Source organism: Panthera pardus, unplaced genomic scaffold (genome assembly GCF_024362965.1).
Source record: "Panthera pardus isolate Hobbes unplaced genomic scaffold, ASM2436296v1 HiC_scaffold_21, whole genome shotgun sequence".
Taxonomy (NCBI): domain Eukaryota; kingdom Metazoa; phylum Chordata; class Mammalia; order Carnivora; family Felidae; genus Panthera; species Panthera pardus.
The window spans coordinates 4,796,087-4,824,065 of NW_026526777.1; the positions used below are offsets into that span (position 1 = coordinate 4,796,087).

General features: G+C 56.1%; 1 protein-coding gene across 5 annotated transcripts; it reads left to right on the plus strand.

Annotated features, from left to right (window-relative positions):
* LOC109257219 (sodium/potassium-transporting ATPase subunit alpha-4) lies at positions 1–27,840 on the plus strand. 5 transcript variants are annotated; one of them, XM_019433181.2, is made up of 22 exons: positions 1–89; positions 462–646; positions 1,530–1,589; positions 3,350–3,553; positions 4,077–4,190; positions 5,665–5,799; positions 6,083–6,200; positions 10,146–10,414; positions 11,929–12,127; positions 12,367–12,476; positions 12,642–12,776; positions 15,943–16,132; positions 16,270–16,442; positions 19,305–19,444; positions 19,765–19,915; positions 20,189–20,357; positions 20,590–20,744; positions 20,897–21,020; positions 22,272–22,417; positions 24,622–24,752; positions 24,859–24,960; positions 25,418–25,707. In XM_019433181.2, the coding sequence occupies exons 2-22, from the start codon at positions 494–496 to the stop codon at positions 25,671–25,673; spliced, it is 3,234 nt and encodes a 1,077-aa protein (XP_019288726.2). In that variant the 5' UTR covers positions 1–89; positions 462–493; the 3' UTR covers positions 25,674–25,707. The 5 variants fall into 5 exon arrangements, with proteins under 5 accessions (XP_019288726.2, XP_053764886.1, XP_053764887.1 ...); XM_019433185.2 differs by lacking the exons at positions 1–89; positions 25,418–25,707 and adding exons at positions 27,207–27,298; positions 27,570–27,840 and having other exon boundaries at positions 417–646; XM_053908913.1 differs by lacking the exons at positions 1–89; positions 25,418–25,707 and adding exons at positions 27,207–27,298; positions 27,570–27,840 and having other exon boundaries at positions 418–646; positions 24,927–24,960.
* Positions 27,841–27,979: the final 139 nt, after the last annotated feature.

A 27,979-nucleotide genomic window follows, 5' to 3' on the forward strand; every position in this document is an offset into this window, starting at 1 on the left:
GAAACGCTCACTGTGGCGGAAACTCGGAACCTGCTCCCGTCACCCTCGAGCCCGGAGACAGGACTTCTGGGATCTGGGACGGAACTGCGGTGAGGCCTTTGTGACCACAGAGCCGGGCGTTGCCGTGGCGCCCACAGGGCCTGGGCGGTGGGAGGGGGGGGGCCCTCCTCACCCTGACCCACCTGCTCGGCCGCCCTCGGCACCCGCACCTCCTCACTGAGGCACGGGGCTTCCCCCACCCTTGTCCCCGGCCCTGCTGACCCGCCTGGCCTGTCACCTGCTCAGCCGCTCCCTCCCCGGTGCCCCCGCCTCTGGCCTCTGCTCTCTTCTGGCGGGTTTCCACCTCGTCCTCTCTCCTCACTCCGCTGGCCCTTCCCGTCCTTGCCGCCTGACCCCTCTGTGCCCCTCTTCTCTCCACGCCCCTCAATTTCTTCTCCTCCTTTTGCCTCCCTTCCCACCAGTTGAGCTGGGTCAACCGTATCCAGGGAGGACTATGGGGCGCCAGAGGAAAAGGGGGACCGTGATCCCTCACGAGCAGATCCTAAGGCCAAGACATAAAAGGAGGCCTAAATCGGGGAAGAGAAGAAAAATGAAGAGGAAAACAATGAAGGCAGACATGGAGGAGCTGAAGAAGGAAGTGGTCATGGTGACAGCCCCCCCAGCCCTCCTGCAGCCCCCGCCCTCAGTCCCCAGCCCCATAGTCCTCAGCCCTCAGGCCCCCAGTCCCAGATCTCAGCCCCCCTGCCCTCAGCCCCCAGATCTCAGCCCCCATATCTCAGTCCCCAGGCCCCCAGCCCTCAGCCCCCAGGCCTCAGATCTCAGCCCTCAGCCCCCAGCCCTCAGCCCCCAAGCCCCAGCCCCATAGTCCTCAGCCCTCGGCCCCCCAGATCTCAGCCATCAGCCCCCCGCCCTCAGCCCCCAATTCTCAGCCCTCAGATCTCAGCCCTCAGATCTCAGCCCCCAGACGCCCAGCCCTCAGCCTCCAGCCCTCAGATCTCAGCCCTCAGCCCCAGATCTCGGTCCCCAGTCCCCAGACTCAGCCTTCAGCCCCCTGCCCTCAGCCCCCAGATCTCAGCCCCCATATCTCAGTCCCCAGGCCCCCAGCCCTCAGCCCCCAGCCCTCAGATCTCAGCCCTCAAACCCCCAGCCCCATAGTCCTCAGCCCTCAGCCCCCAGGTCCCAGGGGGATCTCAGCCCCAGCCCTCCCCGCAGCCCCCGCCCTCAGTCCCCAGCCCCATAGTCCTCAGCCCTCAGGCCCCCGGTCCCAGATCTCAGCCCCCTGCCCTCAGCCCCCAGATCTCAGCCCCCATATCTCAGTCCCCAGGGCCCCCAGCCCTCAGCCCCCAGCCCTCAGATCTCAGTCCTCAACCCCCAGCCCCATAGTCCTCAGCCCTCAGCCTATCAACTTCCTGCCCTAAGACCACTTTCCCAGCAGGCCAGGACCACCCGTCTTCCTCAAGTGCCTCTCCCCCTCCCCTGGAAATGACCCAGGTCACCACCTGTCCCCAGTGACTCCACTGTCCCTTCAGGATGATCACAAATTAACCCTGGAAGAGCTGAGCACCAAGTACTCCGTGGACCTGACAAAGGTGAGCGAAGGAAGCCGCTGAGGGAGGCCTCCCCCCCCCCCCCCCCCCCCCCCCCCCCCCCCCCCCCCCGCCTCCCAGGACGTCAGTGGAGCTGGGAGTCGGGCCCTAACTTCCAGGTCAATGTTCTTACCCCTCCCCTCCGCCGGCTGAGTTCCAGGGCAGGGCGAGCAGAGTATGGCGAGGCCCCAAGGAGTTCAAGGGCAGATGAGAGGAGGGAGAATGGGGTAGGGCAGCGCTTCTCCAGCCTGTGTCCCGGGGCCCCTCCACGCTCCTACAAACTGTCAAGGCCCCAAAGAGCTTTTTGCTCGCGTGAGTTATATCTGTTGATGGTTATCATATTCAAAGTTAAAACTGGGAAAATTAAGAGACACTTCCCAATTCGTTTAAAAACAAGGGTAAATCCACTCTATATTAGTACAATCGTTTTACGATAAACTGGTTTCCCATACAAGCAGCGTTTTACATTTTTGCGAACCTCTTTAATGTCTGGCTTTCTAACCGGAGACGGCGGGATTCCCATGTGTTTTCAGCATTAAATCTGTTGTGACACATGTCATGTAGCCTCTGGGAAATTCTACCATACACTCGAGAACAGGAGCGAGAAAGGTGAACCACGATTTAGCATTATCGTGAACAGCGTTCGACCCCCCCGGAAAGGGTCTCGGGACCCTCCTGGCCCCCAGACCACCCTTTGAGAACTAATAGTTTAACAGGAAAACCGTATACGTGGTTACCATCACTGCCCCTGCTGCTGTCACCACTCATACAAGGACCACAAATGAAAACCTAAAAGCCCTCAAAATAGAAGCCCTTCTTCGTTCTAGAACGTCTTCACGGAAAGGGTGGGTCTCATCTGGTAACCCGGGAGGTGTGCAGGAGACTTGTCCTGTTTTCATTCAAGTTGTATGTTTTTCCGGGGAAGTTGGGGAGTGGCCGGTGGGGATGAAGGAGCGTTTGTTTTTTAATCCTCTGGCGGGTTCTACTATTGTTTTCATTTAGAGGAAAAGGCACAGGAACTCACGCCCAGCCTCCAGCGAGAATCTATTCTTTCCTGCGTTTGCTCTCTTTCCCCCCATTTCTAAGTTAAAGAGCCAAAGCATGAATGAATGTCCCGAGGTTATCGACATAAGGTGGCGTATCTGGTCATTGCGTTAGCCTTGCTCGTTATGTCACCAACAGTTGAGAGTTACCTCCCCCTGGAGACGGGGTACCGTAGGGGAGGGACCCTTCTGACTCCTGCGGGAGTCCTGCCCCAGTGCCGGCCCAAGATACAAATTCAAATTTTTTGTGAACCGACCCATCAGCTAAAAATCCTCCCAATGTAAACGTGCTGATGGGAACGCCTGGGCGGCTCAGGCGTTGAAGCATCAGACTCTCATTTTCGGCTCAGGTCATGATCTCCGGTTTCTTGAGTTCGAGCCCCACGTCAGGCTCTGCGCTGACAGCACGGAGCCTGCTGGGGATGCTCTCTTTCCCCCTTTTCTCTGCCCCTCCCCTTCCCGCCATCTCGGTCTCTCTCAAAATAAATAAAGTTTAAAACCCTGGGATGCTTTAAACACGCTAAAGGTTATCCCTTCTATCATGCAAATTTTAAAATCCCACCTTACCTAGGAAGAAATTCCAGGGTGGCCTTCAGGAGCTTCCCGGGTCTCTAGACCCTCTAAAGGCGTCCTGGGGCTATAAATGGCACATCTGAGCCTTGCCTGAGCCTGCTTCTCTGTTCGCGGCCCTCCATTCTTCCCTCTTTCCTCTCCACACAGGGCCTTAGCCCCAAAAAGGCACAGGAAATCTTGAACCGAGATGGACCCAACGTGCTTACGCCGCCCCCCACCGTTTCGGAATGGGTCAAGTTCTGTAAACAACTCTTCGGTGGCTTCTCAATCTTACTGTGGATGGGTGCCATTCTCTGCTTCGTGGCCTATGGCATCCAGATGAATTTCAAGGAGGATCTTTCCAGAGATAATGTGAGTCTGTTCCACTGCCACCGGCCAGCCCGGTCTCTGCTTAGTCTTGATACTCTCCTGCTCCGCACCCTTGCCCTCTCGAAGGCCTCTGGCCCAAACCCCCGGTACTCCCAGGACTTTCTGAGGGAGCCCTTGGTCCTTAGGCTTTTATCTAGAAAGCTACTGATGCAGCTGCCTGAGAGGCATGGTTTCACCCCGAAACTTGCTCTCCTTTGATTATCCTCCTGCCTCATCATCAAAGCACTCTGCGGCCCCGTTCTCTTTGCCAGAATTTTGATCTCTTCACCTCCTTCCTCCTGGTCTCCCTCCCTTACCTGCCCCCCCCAGCCCAAGCATAGCCCAAGCATCCTGGGGTTCTGCTGCATCCTGCGGGCCTTCACGGTAGCTCAGGGCTCCGACTGAGACACCCTGCCTCAGATTCTTCCTCAGCCCCTCCCTGGCCATTACCCTGGCGAGCTGATTTTCTGATTTGAAGAGGAGAAAAAAAGGGCTACTGATGAGCCCTGTGTATCCCCGCCCCCAGCTGTACCTGGGCATCGTACTGTCCTTCGTGGTCATCGTCACCGGCTGCTTCTCCTACTACCAGGAGGCCAAGAGCTCCAAGATCATGGAGTCTTTCAAGAACATGGTGCCTCAGGTAGGATTGGTGTGGGAGGATCAGGTGAGGGAGGCGTAGAATGTGCCCAAACGGGCAATTTTTAAGTCCCCGGAACGTTACATCCTGCGACGCGTGAGGGAGGTGCGAAGGAAGTTAGAGAGGCTGGATTCCTCAATGACCTGAAGGACAAAGGCCAGACAAAGGCCAGCCGTGGGAACGTTCCAGATTTCCAGGGGGCTAAAGAGACAGGACAACTGAATGCAATACCTGGACGAGACCCAGTCCCCGTGGCGAAGGGGCAAATAATGCGGCTGACGTACTGGGTCCCAACAAATAGGGGACTGACGCACTGGGTCTACGAACAGCAGACTGAAGTCTGGTGTCAAAGCGAAAGTTAGCGACACCGCTAGCTGTATCGTGGTTCTTCAACCTACTCATTCTTGAGCCGTGCACACTGAAAGGTGCAGGATAGAAGACCGCGACGGACGTAACGTACCCTCAGACGGTTCCGGAAAAGAAGTGCTCGCGTCCACACCTCGGTAGACACGGTGACCGAACGACAGAGCGAGTGGGGTAAAACGTTAACAGGCGAATCTGGGTAAAAGTTGTGCCGGTATTCTTAGTACCATTTTTATGCTTTCCACTTTCCTGAAAGTTTAGGTAATTTTCAAATTAAAAAAAATGGTTTGTCAGCATCTGGAAATGACATGACAGCAGAAAGAGGTTCCTAGGCACAGAGATGGAGACTCGGAAAGGAACAGGCGCGAATTTCCCGACAGCACCATCGTGTTCTGGTGTCCTAGCCCAGGAGATTTTTCCCCTTTGGTGTCAAAGTGAATTAATTCCTCCCTCGGGTAAGACTTCGGGGAACAATGTTTTGGTAAAATGAAGCAGGAGTTTGGAGGCCATCCGTTCGCTTTTGCTGCCTAACTGGTCACCCCAAACTTAAGTGGCTCAAAACAACAAACGTAGCGTGTCCCACACTTCTGTGGCGGGGCTGTTCTGATCTGGGCTGAGCCGAGCAGTGCTGGACGGTCTCAGATGACATCATCCCCATGTCTGGGGATGACTGAGATGGCTGTGACAGCCGGGGCCTTTCTCCTTTGACCTCTCTTCCTCCAGGAGGCGAGCTCGGGCTTGTTCAATATGGTGGCAGAGGGGTTCCCGGTGACAAAAGGGCAAGCGCCCACGTGCAAGCACTTTCTTAAGCCTCTGCTTTGCATTATGTGTCTAATGTCTCAGGAGCCGAAGCCAGTGGTATAGCCAAGCCTAAGTGTAGGGATGGAGAGACAGACCCCATCTCTTAGAGACAGGGTCATCAAAGTCACATCGCAAAGGACAAGGATGGTAAGAATTTGGAATCTGCCAAAGAGACCTTCAAGCGTGATGTGGTGAGTGACAGTGCAAGAAAGGGAGTCAGAAGGAAGGAGCCCAGGAACAAGAGGCTATAGGCCAGACGCAGGATGCGGGAAGCGGAAAGTTCTGGAAATGACCCAGCACTACCTTCCCACAGCAAGCTTTGGTGATTCGAGATGGAGAGAAGATACAGATCAACGTAGAGAACGTGGTGGTGGGAGACCTGGTGGAGGTGAAGGGCGGAGACCGAATCCCTGCGGACCTCCGGCTCATCTCTGCACAAGGATGTAAGGTGAGGGGGTGAGGGAAGCCAAGGGAGGGAGCCCAGCATGGTCTTAGGGTGACCTTAGGTACTGGCCTGGATTCGGTTAAAGAAAGCACGATCTGATCATTCCGAACCTCGAGAAGTTACAGGTGCAAATTTGGGGTCGGAGACAATAGGTGCTGGTGTGTAAATTTGTTTCTCTCTGCAAGCCAACAGTGATGGCGTCGGTGGCGGATAAAGATGTGTCATCTTGCCAAAGGAATCTTTCTTCCCATGCTCACTTTACGACCCATCCTCCCTCCCATCCCAGGTGGACAACTCCTCCTTGACTGGAGAGTCAGAGCCCCAGTCCCGCTCCCCTGACTTCAGCCACGAGAACCCTCTGGAGACTCGTAACATCTGCTTCTTCTCCACCAACTGCGTGGAAGGTGAGCACGGCGTCATCAGTGGCCTAGATTCAAAAGCAGAGATTGAAATAAAGATTCCAAGAACCCTCTATCTTCTAAAGGCAGTAGGGTAGGTAAGAGCCAGTAAACGGGTGAGGCTCTCCGTCGCTCATGAGCTGCACGACCTTGGGGAAAGGTCAAAGCCATCGTCTCCCCGTTTTGCACCACGATGATACGAAGAGTCGCTATCCCGTGGATGTTTATGTGGATTCAACGCACAGAAAATGTTTAGCGCGAAGCCTAACACGTTGGAAGTGCCCTGCAGTCGTCAGCTAGTTCTATTGTGGCTGCTGAATAGACTGTGCTCTCTCAGCTGAAAATAGCACAGAAGGACAGAAAACTGTTGAGCCCCGCCAGGTCAGTCTTCTCGTGAGTTGAGCGCTAACTTCTCACTATTCCAGAAAGGTATCAGCATCGGAGATCCGAGTCACCAACGGTGCCACTCAACACGTTGGCTCTGCTCCTAGAATCTAAGACAGCCTTGCGCAGGCAGTTCTGGCCAAGGGTGGTAACGACGGACTCAATATCATTATGTCGACCTTCCCCCTCAGGGAGGCCTGCAACACCCTCTGGAACACACATGAAAGCCATTATTCGTGCTTAACAACAAATGTTTGGGTATCCAAGAAGTAGCTATTTTTTATTTTATTTTTTTTTTCAACGTTTTTTATTTATTTTTGGGACAGAGAGAGACAGAGCATGAACGGGGGAGGGGCAGAGAGAGAGGGAGACACAGAGTCGGAAACAGGCTCCAGGCTCCGAGCCATCAGCCCAGAGCCTGACGTGGGGCTCGAACTCACGGACCGCGAGATCGTGACCGGGCTGAAGTCGGACGCTTAACCGACTGCGCCACCCAGGCGCCCCAGAAGTAGCTATTTTTTAATTGAACGCCTTGGACGCGCCAAGCGCTACAGATGTCTCTGACGCTGACAACACTGCACGACGGATAGTATCGCTTTTTGACACATGAGAAGCTCGGAGAAGTTAAACGCCGTCTCCAAGAGCACAGGTCGATAGGAAAGAGGAAAATCAAGGATTCTCCTGCAGGTCTGTCTCCCAAAGCCCATGCTCTTTCCATAGACCCTTCTCTGGGACAAAGCCGCCTACTGATCTCTCTGTTAATGAAATTATTTAATGCAAAAATGCTTTGGGGGCATGTGGCTGGCTCAGTCAGTGGAACATGCAGCTCTTAATCTTCGGGTTGTGAGTTCAAGTCCCACAAGGGGCATGGAGCCAACTAAGATACAATAAAGCAAAATGAAATAAATAAAATAATAAAATAAAATAAGGGGCGCCTGGGTGGCTCAGCAAGTTACGCATCCGACTCTTGATTTCGATTTCGGCTCAGGTCGTGACCTCACAGTTTCGTGAGTTCGAAGCCCGCGTCGGACTCTGCGCTGACAGTGGGGAGCCTGCTTGGGATTCTCTGTCTCCCTCTCTCTCTCTCTGCCCCTACCCTACTCACGCCGCCTCTGTCTCTCTTAAATAAACTTAAAACAAATTTTTTTAATTGAATTTAATTTAAATTGAAAAAGAGAAAATCCTATAACAGATGAGAGTAATTATAAAGCGAAATAACTAAGAATCCCCCCAGAAAATAAAATCGACATTGAACCATTTTTAAATTTGGATCGGACAGAAAGAGCCAGGCGAGCCAGCTTCCTCCGAAAACACTGGATTTCAATTATTAAAATTCAGGAAAAGCTTTTGCTCGGGTTTGTCTTCCCAAAGTGGGTTTTTTCATCAGCAAAGCGTATGCCTCAGATGAGGGAGCAAGGGGGCGGTGGCATCCTACCCAGGAAACAAAGTTCCGGCCGGAACGGAGGAGACCACGGGGACCCAAGATGTGGCCGAGAGGGCGGAGCTAGGCCCCAGCAGCTCCTGACTGTGCAGCCAAGGGATGTCCACGCGGTTTGCAAACTAGTAGCCCACCTTCAACCTTGATCCCAGATCGTCAGTTCATGGCCACGGCCCTGACAGGGCTGCAGGTACGGACGTCTGACTCTGGGTTCTCACGCATCTCCACGGGGCCGAGCTGTCTCCCTGGCGACGTGCAGGGTCCGGAGGGGCCAGTCTGGCCTGGGATACAGGAGGCTTGCCCGTGGGCTCAACCTTCCCCAGCGTCACATCATCAACCCCTCCTGTCTCCAGACGCGTGAGATTCGGTACTAAATCCCGCCTCTGCGGATGGACAAACCCACGAGGGAAGGCGTGCAAAAGGCGAATCGGACCAAACCCTGGCACAAAATGGATGTAGGTAGCACCAAGCTTCACCCCTGCCCTCAAACACAAAGCCCTCTCGGTCCCCCTCAGTCATCTGAGTGTCTGCTTTGACAAGGCTCGGTGAACGCCACCTACTCCCGCCCGTGTGCAGAGAGCCCTGGACGCAGCCAGTCTTCCCCGGCACCCCGGCCCCGCCCGCCGCCCTCGGGGTGGGACCCTGCTCTCAGGCCCACTCAGCTGAAGGGGACCTTGGAAATGGACCAGCCGCTCTGAGCCACGGTGTTTGTGGGAGCCGTCAGAGTCGAGCCACCCCTCCTGAGTCACGCCTATGAGTTTCTGTCGGTCCTTCTTAAGGCCAAATTCGTCCAGATGAAGAAAAGACAGAAGCGAGTATCTGGGTGCGTCCTATGTGCCCGATTCTGTTCCAAGCTGTTTCGTCACCTCTCATCCTTGCCGCTTTGTAGACGCTCTCGGCCCACTTTCAGGCTGAGCACACCTGGGTCTCAGAGAGGGTAAGGAGCTAACTCTCCGGCCGGGCAGCGACCACGCTGCAGAACTGAACTTCCGGCCGGAGCCCTGCTGGTTAGAAAACAGGTGCCATTTCTAGAATACGCAGCTCTTTCTGGGTGATTCGGTGACTGTTGTGGCAGGGATTCCAGCCATTCTGGTAAAGCAGGAAAAAACCGTTTTGAGCCAAGAACGGGCCCCTCATTTCGAGCCACGTAGGTGAGGGGCCCGCATCCCACGGGTGTGGAGCCAAGCGTGACGTCCAGGTCCCCCTTCTGAGGCCGGGGCAGGGTCCGCGGAGCGAAAGCCCAGAAGCCCGGCTGTTATGACGGCTCCTCCCCAGCAGGGGTCAGGCTGGCTCCAGCCAGCAGAGCAGGGAGGGGCTAAGCGGAGCTGTTTCTCGAACTCCACACTGGGGCCACTGGGGCAGGATAATTCTTCGTTGTAGGGGGACAGAGGGGCTCTCCCGTCAATTGCAGGATGTGGCAGCATCCACGCCCTCGCGCAGCGACCTCTCCCACCCCAGATGTGACAGCCAAGGTGCCTCCAGACCTTGCCCACCGGCTCCTGGGGGCAAAATGCCACCGACAGAGGACCCACTAGTTCAGGGGAGAGGCCGATGATGGAAGGTAGGGCTCTAACAGAAGGGCGGCCACCATTCCTGGGGATCTAGACACTTTGCAGCTGCTGAGGGAAAAATAAGAAACAGACAGGCAATAGAAGATACTCAGAATCGGTGTAACAAAGACCTTTTATTTTTAATGTTTGTTTATTTTTGAGAGACACAGAGACAGAATGCAAGTGGGTTAGGGGCAGAGAGAGAGAGGGGGACACAGAATCCGAAGCAGGTTCCAGGCTCCGAGCCGTCAGCCCAGAGCCTGACGCGGGGCTCGAACCCACGAGCCGTGAGATCATGACCTGAGCCGAAGTCGGACGCTCAACCGACTGAGCCACCCAGGTGCCCCAACAAAGACCCTCTTGACGGGGAAGGCAATAAGGCAATGAAATGGGAGGACTGTGAAATCAGAGATTTTTCGGGCGAGGAGACCCTTTGCTTGTGTCAACTAAATGTGAGGAGAATACAACACGACGGCCTCCAGGAGGCTCTTGAGTGTCCACCTTGCTCCTGACAGCTGTGTCCTTGCAGGAACCAGGGGCAGCCACTTTCCCACCTCAGACTTCCCTGTTCCTCTGCAGGAACAGCCCAGGGCGTTGTGATAGCAACGGGAGACTCCACAGTGATGGGCCGCATCGCCTCTCTGACGTCAGGCCTGGAGACGGGCAAGACCCCCATCGCTGTGGAGATCGAACACTTCATCCATCTGATCACGGCGGTGGCCGTCTTCCTTGGCGTCTCTTTCTTCGGGCTCTCGCTCAGCTTGGGCTACGGCTGGCTGGAGGCTGTCATTTTTCTCATCGGCATCATTGTGGCCAATGTGCCCGAGGGGCTGCTGGCCACCGTCACTGTGAGTAGCCAAGGTGGAGGGTGGCGGTCTGCACAGACAAACCACCCCAGGGGTGGAAACCACTAGAAAACACAAGAAATCTCTCTTGCTGTTGAACCTCTCGAGGACAGGCTACCCCTGATGTGTGTACCGTTACCACCCGCTTTGCTCCCCAAAGGCACTGACTTCCCCCACCCGCATTTTCTGGTGCCTTCTCTGTTTTCTCCGTGAGTTGTGGTGCAGAGAGCCTTAGATTCTCAGTCGTCGGCAGTGAGTTCCAGTCCTGGGTGTACCGGCGGGTGAACTTGGCCAAATCACTGAACCTCTCCAGGCCTCAGTGGAATCATCGGGTTTTCTAGAGGAAGATTGACTTGGAATGTAGAATCTTACCGGAAAGGACTTCAAAGCCCATAGAAATCCAGCCTTTCAGCCGATGCTGAATATCTGGTGTACAATCCGTGGGAGATGCTGAGGATGATTCCTGGTCCTGGGAAGCCCGCCCCATCCACTCTCTGCTCATTTCATCACTAGGTTGCTGTAGCTGGATTTCACTGTGTTGAGCAGAAACAGGTTTTCCCGTTTGGTCCCAGTTTTCCCATCTGAAGACACACAAAACAAGTCAACTCTCTCTCCCTTCTACAAGCTATGCTTTCGACTGATGGTACCCATCGTGTCCTCCTCAAAATCTCCGGTGGGAGATAAGAAATAATCCCTTTTCCCTTAGCCGTCCTTCACGTCACGCGGCCTTCAGGCCCCCGGCTTGCTGGTCACCCGTTTGGGGTTTGCCCTAGTTTACCGATATCCTTCTTAAAGTAGAAATGAGAATAATACCCAGGGTGTGGTTGGTTAGCACAAAACCTCAGGACCAGTGGTGAGATGTGAATAGATCATAACCCCACGATTAGGATTCTGTACTGTTGTAGCCACGGCCTAAGAACGTATTCGTTTTTCAAACAACTTTGCCGCATACCTGACTTTCATTGAATTTGTGGTCCGTATAATTAATGTCCACAAAAATCGGATTTGAATGATTTCTCAAGTCTGCAATATTCCTTCTCAGTTTCATGATTCGCTCCGTGTTCTTTTTTTATACCTATTGGTCCAACCCCCCCCGCACACACGGCATCTTATACCCCAGTGAACCGTTAGCTACCGACGTGGTCCCCGGGGAGACCGGACTTGAGAGAGACAGGGGGGGCCTGAACTCGATTTGGAGCAGGCCCTGCTGAATAGAAAAGACGAAAGGATCCTGGGGGAGCAGAATATTCCAGGGATCAGGCCATGCTCTACGTTACCCTGGTAGAGGAAGACTCTCTTTTTCCAAAGCGCTGCCGTAACGCTGCGAACAAAATCCCTTCCCTGATTTCCTTTACCACGGCCCCGGATGGGATTCCCAAGGACTAGGTGGGAACGAAAGGAAATTAATTACAAAGAGTGACGATAGCAATACCAGCTACCAGATTTCCCAAGCACACCGTGGTGTGAGTGGCCGACGTCTTGTCTCCGTTGATCGTCTGCCCTCTTCGCGGCCTTAGGTGTGTCTGACCCTGACCGCCAAGCGCATGGCGCGCAAGAACTGCCTGGTGAAGAACCTGGAGGCGGTGGAGACGCTGGGCTCCACCTCCACCATCTGCTCGGACAAGACGGGGACCCTCACCCAGAACCGCATGACCGTCGCCCACATGTGGTTCGATGAGACCATCTACGAGGCGGACACCAGCGAAGAGCGGACTGGTGACTGGTGGCACCGGTGGGCCGAGGGTGCGGGGCTGGGGGTGGCTAGTGGGCCGCGGAATCTGACGCGGGGAAGACGGCTGGGCCCCGAGTGCAGAGAAGGGAGGCGCGGAGGAAAGGTGCGGAGGTGCCAAGCAGTGGGGCACAGAGCAGGATGGGGCTATGTCCCTGCTTTGCACTGCCCTGCCCCCTGCCCCCTACTCATGAGCCTCTCCTTCACCCCCCCCCTTCCTCCCCAGGGAAAACATTTGCCAAAGGCTCAGCTACCTGGTTCGTCCTGGCCCGAATCGCCGGCCTCTGCAACCGAGCTGAATTTAAGGCTAACCAGGAGACCCTTCCCATCATCAACGTACGGGGCCTGCGGGGGGAGGGGATGCCTCGGTGTCTGGGGCGTGCCCCGCGCCCTCCCCAGACACCTCTCTTCAGTGCTCCCCCCCAGGTCCTCCCCATCACGCCCCCCCCCCGTCCCTGTGCCGTACCCCCCGGGCTTAGCGAACACACCCCGTCTCGGCAGCGAGCCACAACAGGCGATGCTTCTGAGTCGGCCCTCCTCAAGTTCATCGAGCATTCGTACAGCTCTGTGAAGGAGATGAGAGAGAAAAACCCCAAGGTGGCCGAGATTCCCTTTAATTCCACCAACAAGTACCAGGTACAGAACCCACGAAGGCGGAATGGCGGTGGGGGTGGGCTCGTCGTTTGGAGAATGCCTTCGCCTTCAACCTAATCTCTGAACAGTAGAATGAAGACGGTGGATAGATAACCAGCATCCTCATTAAGAGGAAGGCTGGGGCCGCCTGCGTGGCTCAGTCGGTTGAGCGTCCGACTCTTGGTTTCGGCCCAGGCCGTGATCTCAGGGTTCGTGAGTTCGAGCCCCCCGTCGGGCTCTGCGTCGACTGCACAGAGCCTGCTTGGGATTCTCTCTCTCCCTCTCTCTCTGCCCCTCCCCACCTTGCTCTTTCTCTCTCTCTCTCTCAAAAAATATAAACATAAAAATAAATAAAAATTTAAAAAAAGGAGACGCTCACCGCAAGAGAAAGTGACAGACAGGTAGAGGAAAGGCGCTGAGCAGGAGTCTCCCAGTCGCTTGCGAAAAGAGCAAGTCGGAAGTGTCCCATAGGTAGCGAAAGCCGCCGGGCAACAATCGGGGTCCAGCCTCGTGCAGCTGTCGGAGGCATCTCTGTGGCTCCCGCCAGGCTTACCACCGCGGGATAAGGCTGGGTTTGCAAGGCGCTCCCCGGTGGTGCCCTATTTCGTCCCAGGCCTGTGCGCGAGGACGCCAGGCAGACTCAGGAAGGGTGGTATTTGGAAGTTACTGGGAGCGCAGAGCCTGAAAGTTTTCCTCACAAAGCGGAAAAAAAATTGCAACTGAAATAATAATAATAATAATAATAACAAAAGCTATATGGGGTTTGGAGTTTTTCAAAACCCAATTCCCCGTCTTCTCACGTTGAACATCGAGCACGTAAGCGGTCAAGAAAGAGATCCAGAGTTTTGTGTCTCTGCTGGCTTTCAGCCAGTGTAACAAGATAGGTCTCCTGAGCCCAAACTGCGAACTTATTTCTACTTTTATCTGACGTTTAGTGGCCTCACAACCCAGACGAGGGTTGTGTGCCTGGCAGGGCCGGATGAAAGCCTGGGACGGCCAAGAGGTGGATGCCCCTTCCGCCGCACGGGTCAGAATAAAAGCCAGATATACCCACGACATTCGTTGGGACGTCCCACAAAATAGCGACTTGCCCCAAAACGACCAGGTTAGCGCCTTTCCTGAGCTATCACGTGCCAACGGCACAACCTTCCTCGGTGGTTCCCATGCCAGGTGCGCCCAGCCGGCCGAGCGAACGCCCTAACTGGTGGTGGCCTAACTCCAGCTCTGAGCGCGGCCGTCCTCGGCCCGCTCGTCGCTTGCGGGGCGTGGTCTCTTCCTCGTTCTCCGACTAAAAGGAAAGGAGCGTCTCGGTTCTGATATTTCCAGACTTCTTCCACCTTCTGATCTGCCATTTTCTATCAAGATGCAATTTTCCCATGACCAACGGGCTAACTCATAAGTAGGTCATGCTGTCACCTCCGATAATCCCCCTAAATAGCAAACAAATGCGTATTAAGCCTTCAGAAAACCAAGCTTTTTAAACTGCTTACAGCTTTCTGTTTAGACAAGTTAAGGTTTTTTCCTCTTAACTGCTTAGGCTTGCTTTGACTACAACTGAAAGTGGTAAGAAATATTGGAAAGTTTCTAATGGGATGGGCCTTTGAATAAGTTGGTTGTATTTTTATTTATTTTTTTTAATGTTTATTTTTGAGAGAGAGAAAGACAGCACAAGCAGAGGAGGGCCGGGGGGCGGGGCGCTGACAGCAAGCCCGACAGGGGGGCTCGAACCCACGAACCAGGAGATCATGACCCGAGCCAGAGGCGGTCGCTCAACCCACTGAGCCACCCAGGCGCCCCTCTAATGGGATGGTTTTAACGGCATTTTACACACAGGCTTCCCTCCGCTTCTCCTCTGGACGGTGCAATCCGGCCTCCTCTGCACCTGCTTATTTCCAGGTGCTGCTTTTGTGACCAGACAGGCTACTAATAGGGACTTCCTGGCTCGTAAGAGGAACCTCACCATAGTTCCCGCTCCCAGATCAGAGATCAAGAGAAGACGCAAACCGAAACGCATCTAATTTCTCTCTCCTCCCTGAGTGTGGTCTCCTCAGTCACTCTTGAATATGCCCTTCCCTGCCCCCAGCACACCGCACTGACCCCGACCCCAAATTTCCATTAGCCCCTGGGACTTCTCACGCTACTGGGAGAGGGGCAAGGGCATGACAATGACCGACCTACCTCTGGATGATGCTTCGTGATTTTCAAAGTACTTTGTACAAATGATCGGACCCTCGGGGGCGCCTGGGTGGCGCAGCCGGTTAAGCATCTGACTCCTGACGTCAGTTCGGGCAGGTCGTGATCCCACAGTTTGTGAGCTCGAGCCCCGCATCGGGCTCAGCCTCGATGGTGCAGATCCTGCTCGGGATTCTGTCTCTCCTTCTCCCTGCCCCTCCCCGGCTTGTGCTTTCTCTCTCTCCCAAAATAAATAAATAAACCTAAAAAGAGAAAAACAAACAATCTGACCCTCAAACAGCAGGTGTGAACCGCGGGGGTCCACTTCAACACCGCCGGTTTTCGACAAACACAGCACGGTACTGTCCGTGCGTTTTCTCTTGTGATCGTCATAACAGCGCTGGCTTTTCTCACGCTCACTTTTCAGTGGGAATACGGTATATCGTACACGTAACATGTAGAATATACGCCATTCGACCGTTTATGCTATTGGTAAGGTTCTGGGTCAACAGCAGGCCGTATTAGCAGCTAAGTTTTAGGGGAGTCAAAAGTTCCACACTCATTTGTGACCGTGGGGTCTCTCCTAAAAACCCGATGAAGTCGGCAACACAGAATCTTTTGCTTTTCATCAGAGGGACTAAGGTTTAGGAAGGTTAAATGGACTGGCCCGAGGCCCTAAAGCATTCCTGCCGGCCCTGCGACCCAGGCCCGCGGACCCTACGTTTTCTCTCCTGTCCACTCCGCTGCCTCTACCCGGCTCAACCTTCTGCTTTCCAGGCAGAGAGGAAGCAGAGACAGTGAGAGTCCTGGTCCAGCTCTCAGCCTCCAGTGGCGGAGAAGATAACAGATTTGTTACAGGCTGGATTCCTGGCAAGGACGCCGGGTGGGCTCGGCCCTGAGTCGGAGCTGCCCGGGAGGGAGCGGCTGCGCTGGGGTTTGGGGACCGAGGAAGTGGGAAGGGGGAGGGTGTGAAACGGGACTCTTTTCTCCTCCCCAGATGTCCATCCACCTGCAGGAGGAGAGCTCCCAGCCCCATGTGCTGATGATGAAGGGGGCCCCTGAGAGGATCCTGGAGTTTTGCTCCACGTACCTTCTGAACGGAGACGAGTACCCCATAGACGAGAAGATGAAGAGCAAGTTCCAGGACGCCTATCTGGAGCTGGGAGGCCTGGGGGAGCGCGTGCTCGGTGAGGGGCTGGGGAAGAAGCCTGGAAGGAGTGGCACCACCTGGTCGTGGCTCGGGGGACGCAGAGCTGAGGGCGCTGGGGCGAGCGGGACGGAGACGGCGGCAGCTGAAGGACTTCTGTTCCCTCTGTCTCTCCAGGCTTCTGTTTCTTGAACCTGCCCACCACTTTCTCCAAGGGATTCAAGTTTGACACGGATGAGATCAATTTCCCCATGGAGGACCTTTGCTTTGTGGGGCTCATGTCCATGATTGACCCTCCCCGGGCCGCAGTGCCCGACGCCGTGGGCAAGTGTCGCAGTGCGGGGATTAAGGTAAACCTCGGACGGTCCCAGGAGTCGCCGACCCGTCACAACACGGCACAAGGGTAGAAAGCTCTGCATGGAACGGGTTCTCCGCCATCTTGGTTTACCTGAATCGATTTCGGTTTCCTTGAGCTCATGATGTTTAGTCGTAAGAGACGACCTAGTAGTAAACGGCAAGTTTCTTCTGTCGTGAGAACGCTGTCTTGCGTTGACCGTGAGAATCATCAGGGGAGCTTTAAAAATCTGATGGCTGGGGGCGCCTGGCGGGCTCAGTCGGTGGAACATGTGACCGTTGATCTTGGGGTTGTGAGTTCAAGCCCCACATTGGGTATAGAGGCTACTTGAATAAATAAATAAATAAACTTCAAAAAAAAAAAAATCTGATGCCTAGGCCATACCCCAGACCCGTTACATTGGAAACTCTCAGGGTGGGGCCCAGGCATCTGCATTTTTTAAAACATTCATAGAGATTTCCGTAGGCAGGTCAGTTTGAGGACCGGCGTCCTAGGACACGGCTGTGCATGTGACTCATCTGGGGCTTTTTCTGGAACGCAGGTGTTGATTCAGCAGGTCTAAGTCACCCTGAGATTCTGCACTGGTGACGGGCTCCCAGATGATGCCGGTCCGCAGGCCACAGTAAAGGTAGCAAAGTGCTAGAAGGGGTCAGGTCAATGTGCCGCCGGGATGGGCTGGGGGCTGGAGCAGGCGACGGCGAGAATGAGGTCATGAGAGCTGGGCCCTCGACCTGACGCAGGGCGAACAGCCGCGCTAACAGGTACACGTCCGGGGGTACAAAAGCCGGACACCAAAGTGAATCGGTCGGAGAGTGAGACACAGTCGCCGGGCACCCCCAGAGGTGGGGACTGTTCCCCGGCCAGGGGGTGCTCGGGCTTCAGGGCGGGGCTGCAGAGTTTCTCTAGTCCTGAGACGTTCTGTACCCCACTTCCACGCCAAATTCTAAGACTCCAACCTGGGAGATTAGAGATTGGCACCTTTCCCGCTCCTACCTGATATTCCGGATCCCAGACGTGGGGGGAGAGCAGTTAGACGGAGGAGTGGGGCGGGGGGTAGCACTGGAGGTCTTTAGGGAGAACGAGATGCTCTCTGCAGAGCTGGCTTTATCTTAGACCTTTGACTGTGGGCAGTTTGTCAGAAGGCAGCTGGGCCATGCCAAGTTCAAGGATTGGTTTCTGAGAACCAAGGGCTGGATGTAGGAACTATTTTGAGTGAATTCCCTAGTGACCGCACACTGCTTGCGTGGGACAGTTCTCTGTAGCGACAGCCTCATTGCAGCACATCTGCGGAGGACGGCCACACCGACCCGAGCTCCCTCCCTCTGGCTCTCTGAGCTCCCGCACCATGCGATGGGAGGCACGTGGAGAAGGGCCCACCGGAGTTTCCTGAGCTTTGAGGCGGCCGTCGGAGTGGGGATTCACGCTGCAGGTGTGAAATGCATCTGGGGATCTGTGGGTCCCTTTAGCAAGAAGAAGAGGGTCACAAATGCACCTGCAGGCAGGGAGGACCGAACGGGGGGACAAGGGGCTGACCGAGCCTGGGTGTCGTCAGAGCCCGAAGCAGGCGAGCCCGCAGCAGTCGGAGGCTGAGGCCTTGCTGCCTTCCGGGCCAGCCCGTGTTCCGGGCACGGATGGACAGTTCTCGTTATCACTTCTTCTGGCCCCTAAGCTGCCAGGACTTTGGCCGACTTGGTGAGAAATTTTGAGTCATCCCCTTTCCCTGTAGGGAAGTGAAAGACATACATGTCACGCCATCCTCCGAGGAGGACAAAATGTGAGACGTACAGGGGGTTGCCCCGAAGGGTGGACCCTTTCAGGGTCGATTCCAAAACGGCGCTGATGCAGAGCGGATCGATGTTACGCGGCGGCTGACAGGGATCGGATGGCGGTCCCAGGGCAGCGAAGTTCTTACAAGGAAATGACGGCAGGGCCCATACTTCCCCAGGCAGAGCCCTGGGCTCAGGCCTTTGGAACTGATGTGATTTAAAAAACTTCAAGTACCCCATTACATTTGCCCCTCGAGGCTGCATGGTTCTGTCACAGCGACGGAGTTGCCTTCTCCTTCCATCGGCGCCTGGAAAATCATGCGCCTGGAGGGCACCCGGGAGCCAGGAGCCGTGGTTCCCAGGACGCGGTCATTCTTTCTCCCTTCTCTGATGGCTGTTTGTGGAACGAGGGTTGTGTGCCAGGCTTTGCGCCAGGGCCAAACTTCACAAGGGGTCACGGACACGGCCCTCCCTCGCAGAGCTCACGGTGGCGCGCGGGGAGGTGGGCGCTCCCCATGGGGAGGAGGCTAAGTGCTGACATACGGAAGGAACAGAATGCCAGGCAGCTCGGAGCACAGGCGCCAGAGCTCTGGGGAGCAAGGGGACAGGGCCGGGGCTGGTACCAGGCACCCGCCAAGGGCTGGACCCCAGGGGAGGCGAAGGAAGAGGGAGCGAGAGGAAAAGCGAGGATCAGCACACACCTGGGCCTAGATGGTATTTTGCTAGGGCAGACGGATGATTCCAGACGTTCCTTTGTTACCATTTGTTCTCTGTGTAGGTGTTTGTCTTCTGAGCTTGAAGAAGCCGACCAGCTTCTGGAGCAAATTCAATGAAATTCTGAATATAGTAATGTGCCCAAATTCCCAGTTTATTCCTGGGAAACCTAGAGCCCAAACGGTTCTATGTTTTATGGTCTGGTGGTCCTGACCCAGTCCCAGGGGCGAAGCCACGGCAGCGCAAGGTCTCGGGGATGAGCTGCTAACTCCCCTGTGGAATAAAGGCGGTGATCCATTGGGTTGTGGGGAGAAAGGCAAAGGATCCAGGACTCCCTGAAGATGATTCTTCTCCTCTTTCCTCCCTTCCCAACCCAGGTGATTATGGTAACAGGGGATCATCCCATTACAGCCAAGGCCATAGCCAAAGGGGTGGGCATCATCTCTGAAGGCACTAGAACAGTAGACGACGTGGCCGCCCAGCTCAAGGTCCCCGTCTGCAGCAGCATCGACCCCAGGTGGGACCCCTAAAGAACTCAGATCTCCCGTTTGTTCCCTCCATCCTCGGTCTGCCCCACCCGGATCCCCACTCACTAAGGTTCTTGAAGCCTCGTGCGGTAGGTAGATAGGACGTACGGGGTTTACTGACGGCAAAGTAAAACGTGATAGGGAAATGGCCACACGACCACATCGGTGAGTTTGCAGAAGGATGCAGAGCAAAGGGAGGGGCAGGCGGGAAGCAGGCAAGGGTGCGGTGTGTCCACCTGGGGACAGCGGGTGGCCGGGGACACGCGAGCTCTGAGCCCTCCGAACCGGCGTTTGGAACCCGTTCCCTCAGGGAAGCCAAGGCCATCGTGGTGCACGGCTCGGACCTGAAGGACATGACGTCGGAGCAGCTGGACGAGATCCTCAGGAACCACACGGAGATCGTGTTCGCGCGGACGTCCCCGCAACAGAAACTCATCATCGTGGAGGGCTGTCAGAGGCAGGTGAGGACGACGGGGGCGCCTCGGGGGGCCCCGCCCAGCCCAGCCCCAAACCTCCCCGGGCCGGGAGGAGACTCCCGAGAGCACCCTGTCTTGAGCCCTGAGACGGCCGCCAGTTGAGGCCCCCCGAGAGTTTTAACGTCTCAGGAGGAGCCGGAGAGGGAAGGGCCGGGCGCGAGGACCTTTAGAAACAAGGGATGACGGGAGCAGAGTGAGCTTTGGGACGGGTCCCGACGTGTCACAGTGGTGAGTTCAGCCCCTCTGTGCTTCGCCCAGGGGGCCATCGTGGCGGTGACGGGGGACGGCGTGAACGACTCCCCCGCGCTGAAGAAGGCTGACATCGGCATCGCCATGGGCATCTCGGGCTCCGACGTGTCGAAGCAGGCCGCCGACATGATCCTGCTGGACGACAACTTCGCCTCCATCGTCACGGGCGTGGAGGAGGGTGAGGGGCCACGCGGGCTGGGGTGGCGTCGGGGACGCTAAGCCGGCGCTGGCTTCCCAGGCCTCTGGACCCCAACGCAGAGCCGACGCGGGACCCCAGGCACCCGCGCGCCGCCTCGGCTCCCCTCAAACGCGCATTCCCCCTCTCTGGGGAACACGGGCCACCGTGCTTCGAGCGCCTGGGCGGGGAGGGGGCCCTCCCGTCTCCCTGACGCCCTCACCACCTCCCACAGGCCGCCTCATCTTTGACAACCTGAAGAAATCCATCGCGTACACCCTGACCAGCAACATCCCCGAGATCACCCCCTTCCTGCTCTTCATCATCCTCAGCATCCCCCTGCCTCTGGGCACCATCACCATCCTCTGCATCGACCTGGGCACAGACATGGTGAGGCCCAGCCTGGAACCCGGCTCGAGGAGCTCCCGGGAGAGGGTCTGGGGGCAGGAAAAGTCCGTGTTCAGGGTGAGGGACAGAGCTTGCTCAAGTGACTTGTGAGTTTCCTCCTGAACTTTGCGTCCTTTGTCTCTCCCACCCTCCAGGTCCCGGCCATCTCCTTGGCTTACGAGTCAGCTGAAAGTGACATCATGAAGAGGGCCCCGCGGAATCCAAAGACTGATAACCTGGTGAACCACCGTCTCATTGGCATGGCCTACGGACAGATTGGTGCGGCCAGAGGAATGGGGGGCTGGGGGTGTGGGGAGCGGTTGCACCTGCCGGGCCGTTGGATTCGGCTCCATGTGGAAGTCAGGGAGATACTTTCATGACAACAGACCGTGCTGGGCCCTGGGAACACACAGAGCCACTGAGCTCTGATCTGCCCTTGACTTCAGAGTCTAGCCGAGAAGGAACACACGTACATCAAACGATAGCACCTTTCCAAGTGCCAAACAACGAACACGCATGGGACACGCGACAGGAGAACAGAGCAGGGGGCTCACGAGTCAGGAGGACAGTCAGGGGGACCCTGTGGAGGAAACAAGACCCGCACCCGCTGTTAGAAGACGGCAGGCGTCAGCTGACGTTACAGTCAGCTGAGGGGGTCAGGGGAGGGGAAACGCACATGTCTGCCGGTTGAAGAGTGAATCGGCAGCTTGGGGGAGCGCGTACTCCCGAGAAAGGAGCGGTAGACAATCAGGCTGTAGGCACAGGTCGCGTGAATCCCGGAGCCAGCCTCGAAGGACACTTGAGAGCCGTCAGAAGTCTTTGCTCTGGACTTGCCAGTGGAGCAGGCGAGGGATGGACAGGGAAGAGACTGGGGACAGGGGACATCTAGAAGAGGAAACACGTAGAAGCCGCTAGACCCAGGAGCTGCTAGGTCTGAGTCCCAATTTCGCCACTTAGTGCCCGTGTGACCCTGGATGAGGTTAGAATCTGTTTTCCCCCTGACGAAGAGGTAAATAATAGTTTATCATTGTGGTGAGAATCAACGTCCACGGGGACTCCGTGCGCAGCCCCGCAGCCGGTATGCTAACCCTGACATCCTCTATCGCCGTGGCCAGGCTTGGGGGACAGAGGTGTTGACTCAGGGACAGGCAAGGGGCAGGCAGGGGAGGCTCGAAGAGAGCACAGGACCTGATGAGGGCCCGCACGAGAGAGGAAATGGAGAAAGAGGAGTCCAGCGCTCTCTCGGTGGAAAGGGGGAATAAATCCCCCCCAAGGTCCTTTCAGTTTTAAGATTATACAACTCAAAGATGGCTCTGGGTTAGAGCCCAAAGACAAACGTCAGGGCTTGGACACAAGTCCGAGAGAGATGATGGGACCGGGTCACTGACGGCCAGCATCTCCGGCGTCAGAAGCTCAGACACACACCAACCCGGCTAGGAGCCACTCCCGGCCACCACCCCTTCCATGGTCTGCCTTGTGAGGTGCTTCTCTGAAGCAGGTTCCCCTGTCCTGTGACTCTGCCATTCACAGGGATGATCCAGGCTCTGGCTGGCTTCTTCACCTACTTCGTGATCCTGGCCGAGAATGGTTTCAGACCTTTTGATCTGCTGGGCATCCGTCTCAGCTGGGAAAACAGATTCCTCAATGACCTGGAGGACAGTTACGGACAGCAATGGGTGCGTCAGGGGGTCGGCCCTAGAGAGTGACCAGTGAGAGTGGGCCAGTGAGAGTGGAGAAGGGAGGCACCAGACAGACGGAGGTGACGCCTCATCTCCAGTCCCACATGACCCCAATTTCCGATCATGTTGGCAAAGGTCCTTCAAGTGACGACTTGGCGTAATGGCTTGATTTCTATTTGTTCCTGCTGTCTGTCACCTGTCCTTACCTTCCTGCATCTTTTGGCTTCCTTAGTCCTGGAGTTCTTCCTCCTCAGATCAACTTTTGGAGGCTGATTTCTGTTCTTCCAGGTTCCAGCCATCATTGGCCCAGAAATGAGGGCTGGCTCTTCTCTCTCTGTTCTCTCCCTCCCTCTGCGGGAGTTCAAATAATATGATTTCAAGTCTGAAAACCTATTTGCTTTGTCTCCCCCTTTCTCACCTTTCTAAGCTTTTAAACCCAGAGGATGCCTCTCTGTAGTAGGCTTCCCTAAAACCCAGGACGAACCCCAACACGAGGTGTTTGAGAATTTTAGTGAGTGTGCTTTTTTCCTACCTGTGAACAACTCCTGTCCCAATTTCTAAGACAGTAGGAGATGTGACCCCAATTATTGCTAGCATCGTAGGACCACAGAAGACACAAAGTTGAGGGAGGACACATAGTCTATTCTCATCCCTGTGTAAGTGAGGAAGCAGAGTCTGGAAGGATTCCCCGACTTGCACCAAGTCCCACAGCACATCCCTAGAAGAGCTGGGCGGGAGCTCCACGCTGACTCCCGTCCAGCACCTTCCTTCTTCACCATGATGCCTCTAAGCCACCGCTAACTGTAGGTTTCCCGATAGTGTGCTAGAATCCCGGTCGTTGGAAGGATGCCCACCGAACGCACTTGGCTTCCCCTAGCTCAGCCCCACGAGGCCATCAGATGTCAGTGTTCCCAGCAACCAACATCGCTCCGGGGGCCAATGAGGCCCCAAATCATGGTCAGCATCCCCTCAATCCTCAACTCCAGCCTTTGTTAGTTTCATATCTTGATATTTTCTCCCTGCGGCCAAGATGCAGCCTCACAGAGTGGTGGTCAGAGCAGAAGAGATGCTTGAAATTGAAATCGCAGAGAAACAAGCTGTTGGGAAGGACAGGATCTGGAGTCTGCCTGAGGGAGCAAAGGGCCCAGCTGGGGAGCGGAGGCAAACACCGCTGGAGAAGGAGATGATGGGGGGGGGGGTGGACATTGAGACCGTGGCAGTGGAAGGATCATCCACACAGATATTTGGATCCCCAGAAACCAGGACAGGAGCGGTGTTAGGCAGTGAGTCAGAGCCAAGATCTGCCAGCGGCCCCAGAGCCCCGGGGTGTTGGTCGATGACCACCCGCAAGACGTGGCCATGCGACCCGGCATCACAAACGTGCCCGCTGGATGCGTTACCTGCGCAGCGCTTGGCTCATCAACTTCCAGTCGTTTCCATCCGATGTTTTCTGGTCATTCAGGGCTCGATCTCTTCCCCCGGGTACCACTTGGGCCACACCCCCTGAGGTTCGGCACGTGGCATCCCACCGTCGTTCAGTCCTACGTATTTTCAAATTCTTGATTCCTTCTACAAGTTCGCTGTAAACATGCCGTTTTCGCCTTTCAACATGGGCTTCTCCTCTAGCCTAATTTGGATGTGCCTCTTCTGTGTTCTCACGGTCCCGAGTGACCTCTCTTATAAACCACTATGAGGCTGACACGGCCAGCCTGTTTATCTTCCCCACTAGATTTACGTTCCTTACGCGCGAAGTGTGAGTGCGAGAGAGGACCACTGGAGGTGTGTGGTCGCCTCCTCCCCGGTGCCACCCGTTCGGGCATTCCCGTCTCTGTGGTCAGATGCCCCCTGGCCCCACCTTCCTTTCTGACGCCGCTCTCGGGGTCCGCCTCCCCTCACACGACCCTTCTCGTTCTAATGCGGGGATTCCCGAGCCGCACCACGTGCCGCTCACGGAACTAAGCTCGGGAGGGTGCTCGAAGGTCAATGGGACAGGTGCTTGCCCTTGAGTTGTTCTCAGTGGGTCAGGACAGCCTGTGAACTAGCTCACAACCCAGCGCGAACAAGAGGGCTGGGACAAGAGGGCGTAAAGCCGAAGGGGCTGAAGGTCTGACCCAGCCTCGGGGTCCAGGGCGGCAGGAGGGGCCCTGAGGTGCACCCGGACCCCTTCTGACAGTGCCCCTCCCCACCCTGCCCGCCCCCAGACCTACGAGCAGCGGAAGGTGGTGGAGTTCACGTGCCACACGGCCTTCTTTGTCAGCATCGTGGTCGTGCAGTGGGCCGACCTCATCATCTGCAAGACCCGCCGTAACTCCATCTTCCAGCAGGGCATGAAGTGAGCGCCCCCCGGACCCCCACCGCCTCACACCTGCACGCAGGGCGCTGGCTTCCCCTACCTCTCCCTCCCTTTCTCCGGCACACCCTTCGACCTTTCTTCCCAGAAACAACATCCTAATATTTGGGCTCGTGGAGGAGACATTCCTGGCTGTTTTTCTCTCCTACACTCCAGGCATGGACATGGCCCTGCGGATGTACCCACTCAAGTGAGTAAGGGAAGGGACGCAAGCCAGGGGGGTGGGGATCCCCGGCACAGGGAGAGCCTGGGACAGGAAGTGGTGTGTTGGAAAGGGAAGCCCCGAGCTGGGGCTGCCTGGCTGGCTGGGGGCCGCCCTGGGTGACGTGAGGAGAATCGTCTGTGCTCCAAGAAGCACGTCTTATTTAGGGAGGGACTGGGACCGTGTCAAGTGACCCTCGTCGAGACATGCAAATTGAGCAGACTTACCGGCACTCAACAGAGGGGCACCTTTTTTTTATGGTGATGTGTGGTATAGCTGTTCCAGGATCCAAATTGCTCAGAAGGGAAGTAGGCATAAAAATCGCCCAATCTAGGCGTGGCTAATCCTGTCCTACTCAGGCAAACACATTCAAAGCGCATACTTGCACAGGTGAGCGGGCGTACTGAAGTTCTTACTGGCTGGTACCTCGTTTTGTTCCAAACAGGCCTGTGCGTCTGTGTCTTGGTGTATTTTGTTTTTTTACGTCGGCGTGCGCTTGTTACGAAGACGTTCTATCGCGACTTTTACAGGGAAAAAAAGCAAACGTGCCATACCACCCCACTCTCACCGCCCTGCCCGCCTCTGCGATGGTCTCGGGCGTGTTCGTCCAGCTCATCTGCCACGACTTCACACACTTTGCTCACCTTTCCGTCCCTTGCAGCGTTTCACACAACGCTTTGCGGGCTGTAGGTGCTCAATGAATGCATAATAAGAGACGTTGGCATTGCCCTTGGATACTGACGAGCCCCGTTTCGAATTCCGACTCCACTGTGTGTTGTGCTGGACGGTATATAACCAGTCTGAGGCTCAGCTTTCCCTGCAGAGTCTTGGTCATACACACCTGGCAGAGTATTGTGAGAATGACACAAGGAAAGAATATTATGCACCAAGCGCGGCTCCTTGGGTCGTGGCGGGAGCTTTGTTGGCAGTGGTTCTATTATTGTTGCCATTAATGTCAACACACAAGTCCTGGTAGATGCGGTTGAGCATTAACCGTGATCCCAAACATCCTGTACCCTCCCCGGCCATACAACACATCCCCTAACACTGTATTCACGTTGGGTGTCTTTCTACCTTCTTTCCCCTGATCACCTGAGCTCCTGGAGATCAAAGGCCATCCTGGCATCGCTTTTATTCCCCCAGGACCCGCGCGGACACAGAGCGGACACACGGCAGTTGCTGTTGAGTGACTGGGTGGCTGTGTGTCTGGGACCGCGTGTGCGCGTGTGCAGTGAGCCCGCGGCCAAGGCCAATATGGCTGGCCAATATGGCAGCCGCCCTGCTTCCGTCCCTCGTTCTCAGGCTCCTGAGACGTGGCTAGTGAGAGACCGATAAACGGAATCCGCCATTGTAGCTAGCTGACGTAGAGTTAAAAGCTAAAGTGCCGTCAGAGATTATTCTACTCAGTACACCTTTCCTGTTTGGGTTGGGCTACGTTTTCCGCGGCCCTTTGAAAATCGAGGGTCCGACATGCGATGCGCTGTCATTGTGAAGTGCCCCCTGGACCTCGAAGGCTTAAGACAAAAGGAAGAGTGTAAACCATCCCCTTAATAACGTTCACGTTGGTTCCACGTGGAAAGGATGATACTTTGGATACACTGGGTGAAATAAAACGCACTGTTAGAATTCCTTGCCCCCGTTTCTTTTTACTTATTTTCATGTGGCTACTGGAAAACGCGAGCTCTCACGGGTGGCTCGCAGTGTATTTCCATCAGACGGCACTGGTCGAGGCCACCTGCCTGTCTGTCACCCAAGGGAACAGACGTGGTTCTGATTTGACTCCTCCCCAGAGTCTCTCTCCCCGGCCTCTAGTTACAGAAGAGGGTCAACCGGCAGAAGAACTTTCCGCGTGTTTGCCATATGGACACGTATATCCATCCCTTGGTGAAATGCCCCCACACGTCTAGACTCCGGTAGACGCGTCCTACTCAGACAACCTCCCCTGTGTGGGCGCAAGGCCCCGACTACCTGCAGGGCAACAGGGGTCGCCCTGAGCGACTCCACAGAAGCCAGGAACACCGCGTGTGCCGCTAACTCGGCGTTTGTCGCGTTCTGTTATCAGTGGCTGCTTGTGTTTCTGTCTCCTCCCTCCCCCACCAGGCTCGGGCCTCCTGAAAGGTAGGGCTCAACCCTGCACACCACAACGGGTCACACGGTTCTGTGCGCTGTCCTCTGCACCTGCTTCCTCTGGCCCCTCCCTCGATGCCCCACTGACCAACCCTTACTCCCTACAGAACAGCCTGGTGGCTCTGCGCCACTCCCTACAGCGCTCTTATCTTTATCTACGATGAAATCCGAAGGCTCATCATCCGTCGTCATCCTGGCGGTGAGGCTCCCTGCGCCCTGCTCTCAGCAGTCACCGGCCTCCCCACTGGCTCTCCCCTCCTGCCCTGTTGCCGCGGGCCCCTTGCCCCCCCACCCCACTGCCCCCGGGTTTTTGCTGCCAGACAGGCCCCGTGGTCCTGGCCTCCCCGCTCTGCTCCTTCCTGTCCACGGTGCCTCCCACCTGGTCCTCGGCCCCCTCGTGCCTCACGCCCCGCCCCCCCAGACCTCCCCTCCCCCGTCCCCAGTTCACTCCGGTGTCCTCTCTTCCACAGGCTGGCTGGAGAGAGAGACCTATTACTGAACTCGGCACAGGAAGAGCTTCACATGACGGCTGTCCCAGGGCCGGGTGGGGGTTTGGGGTGACGAGCTCGGCACATGGGAGAGGGGGGCGAGTGGAGCAGAGACGCTAGGGACAGGCGAGCCTGGGGCTGCGCTGAGAGCTGGGGCTAGGAGACCGGGGGGGTGGACGGGAAGCCCAGCGGAAGGCACTGTCCTGTTGAATCAGTTGCCAGTCTAGAGAGTAAATGTTTGCAATGGCCCTCACCCGGCTGGATGCGTCTGTCTGGTTTCTGGAGACAGGGGGTTATCGTGCCACCGTCCCCCTAGATCTCCACGGGAGCCCCGCAGGGCAGTCTTTCGGGGACCAAGTGGAGGCGGGGCGGGGGTCGGACTCAAGCATCCC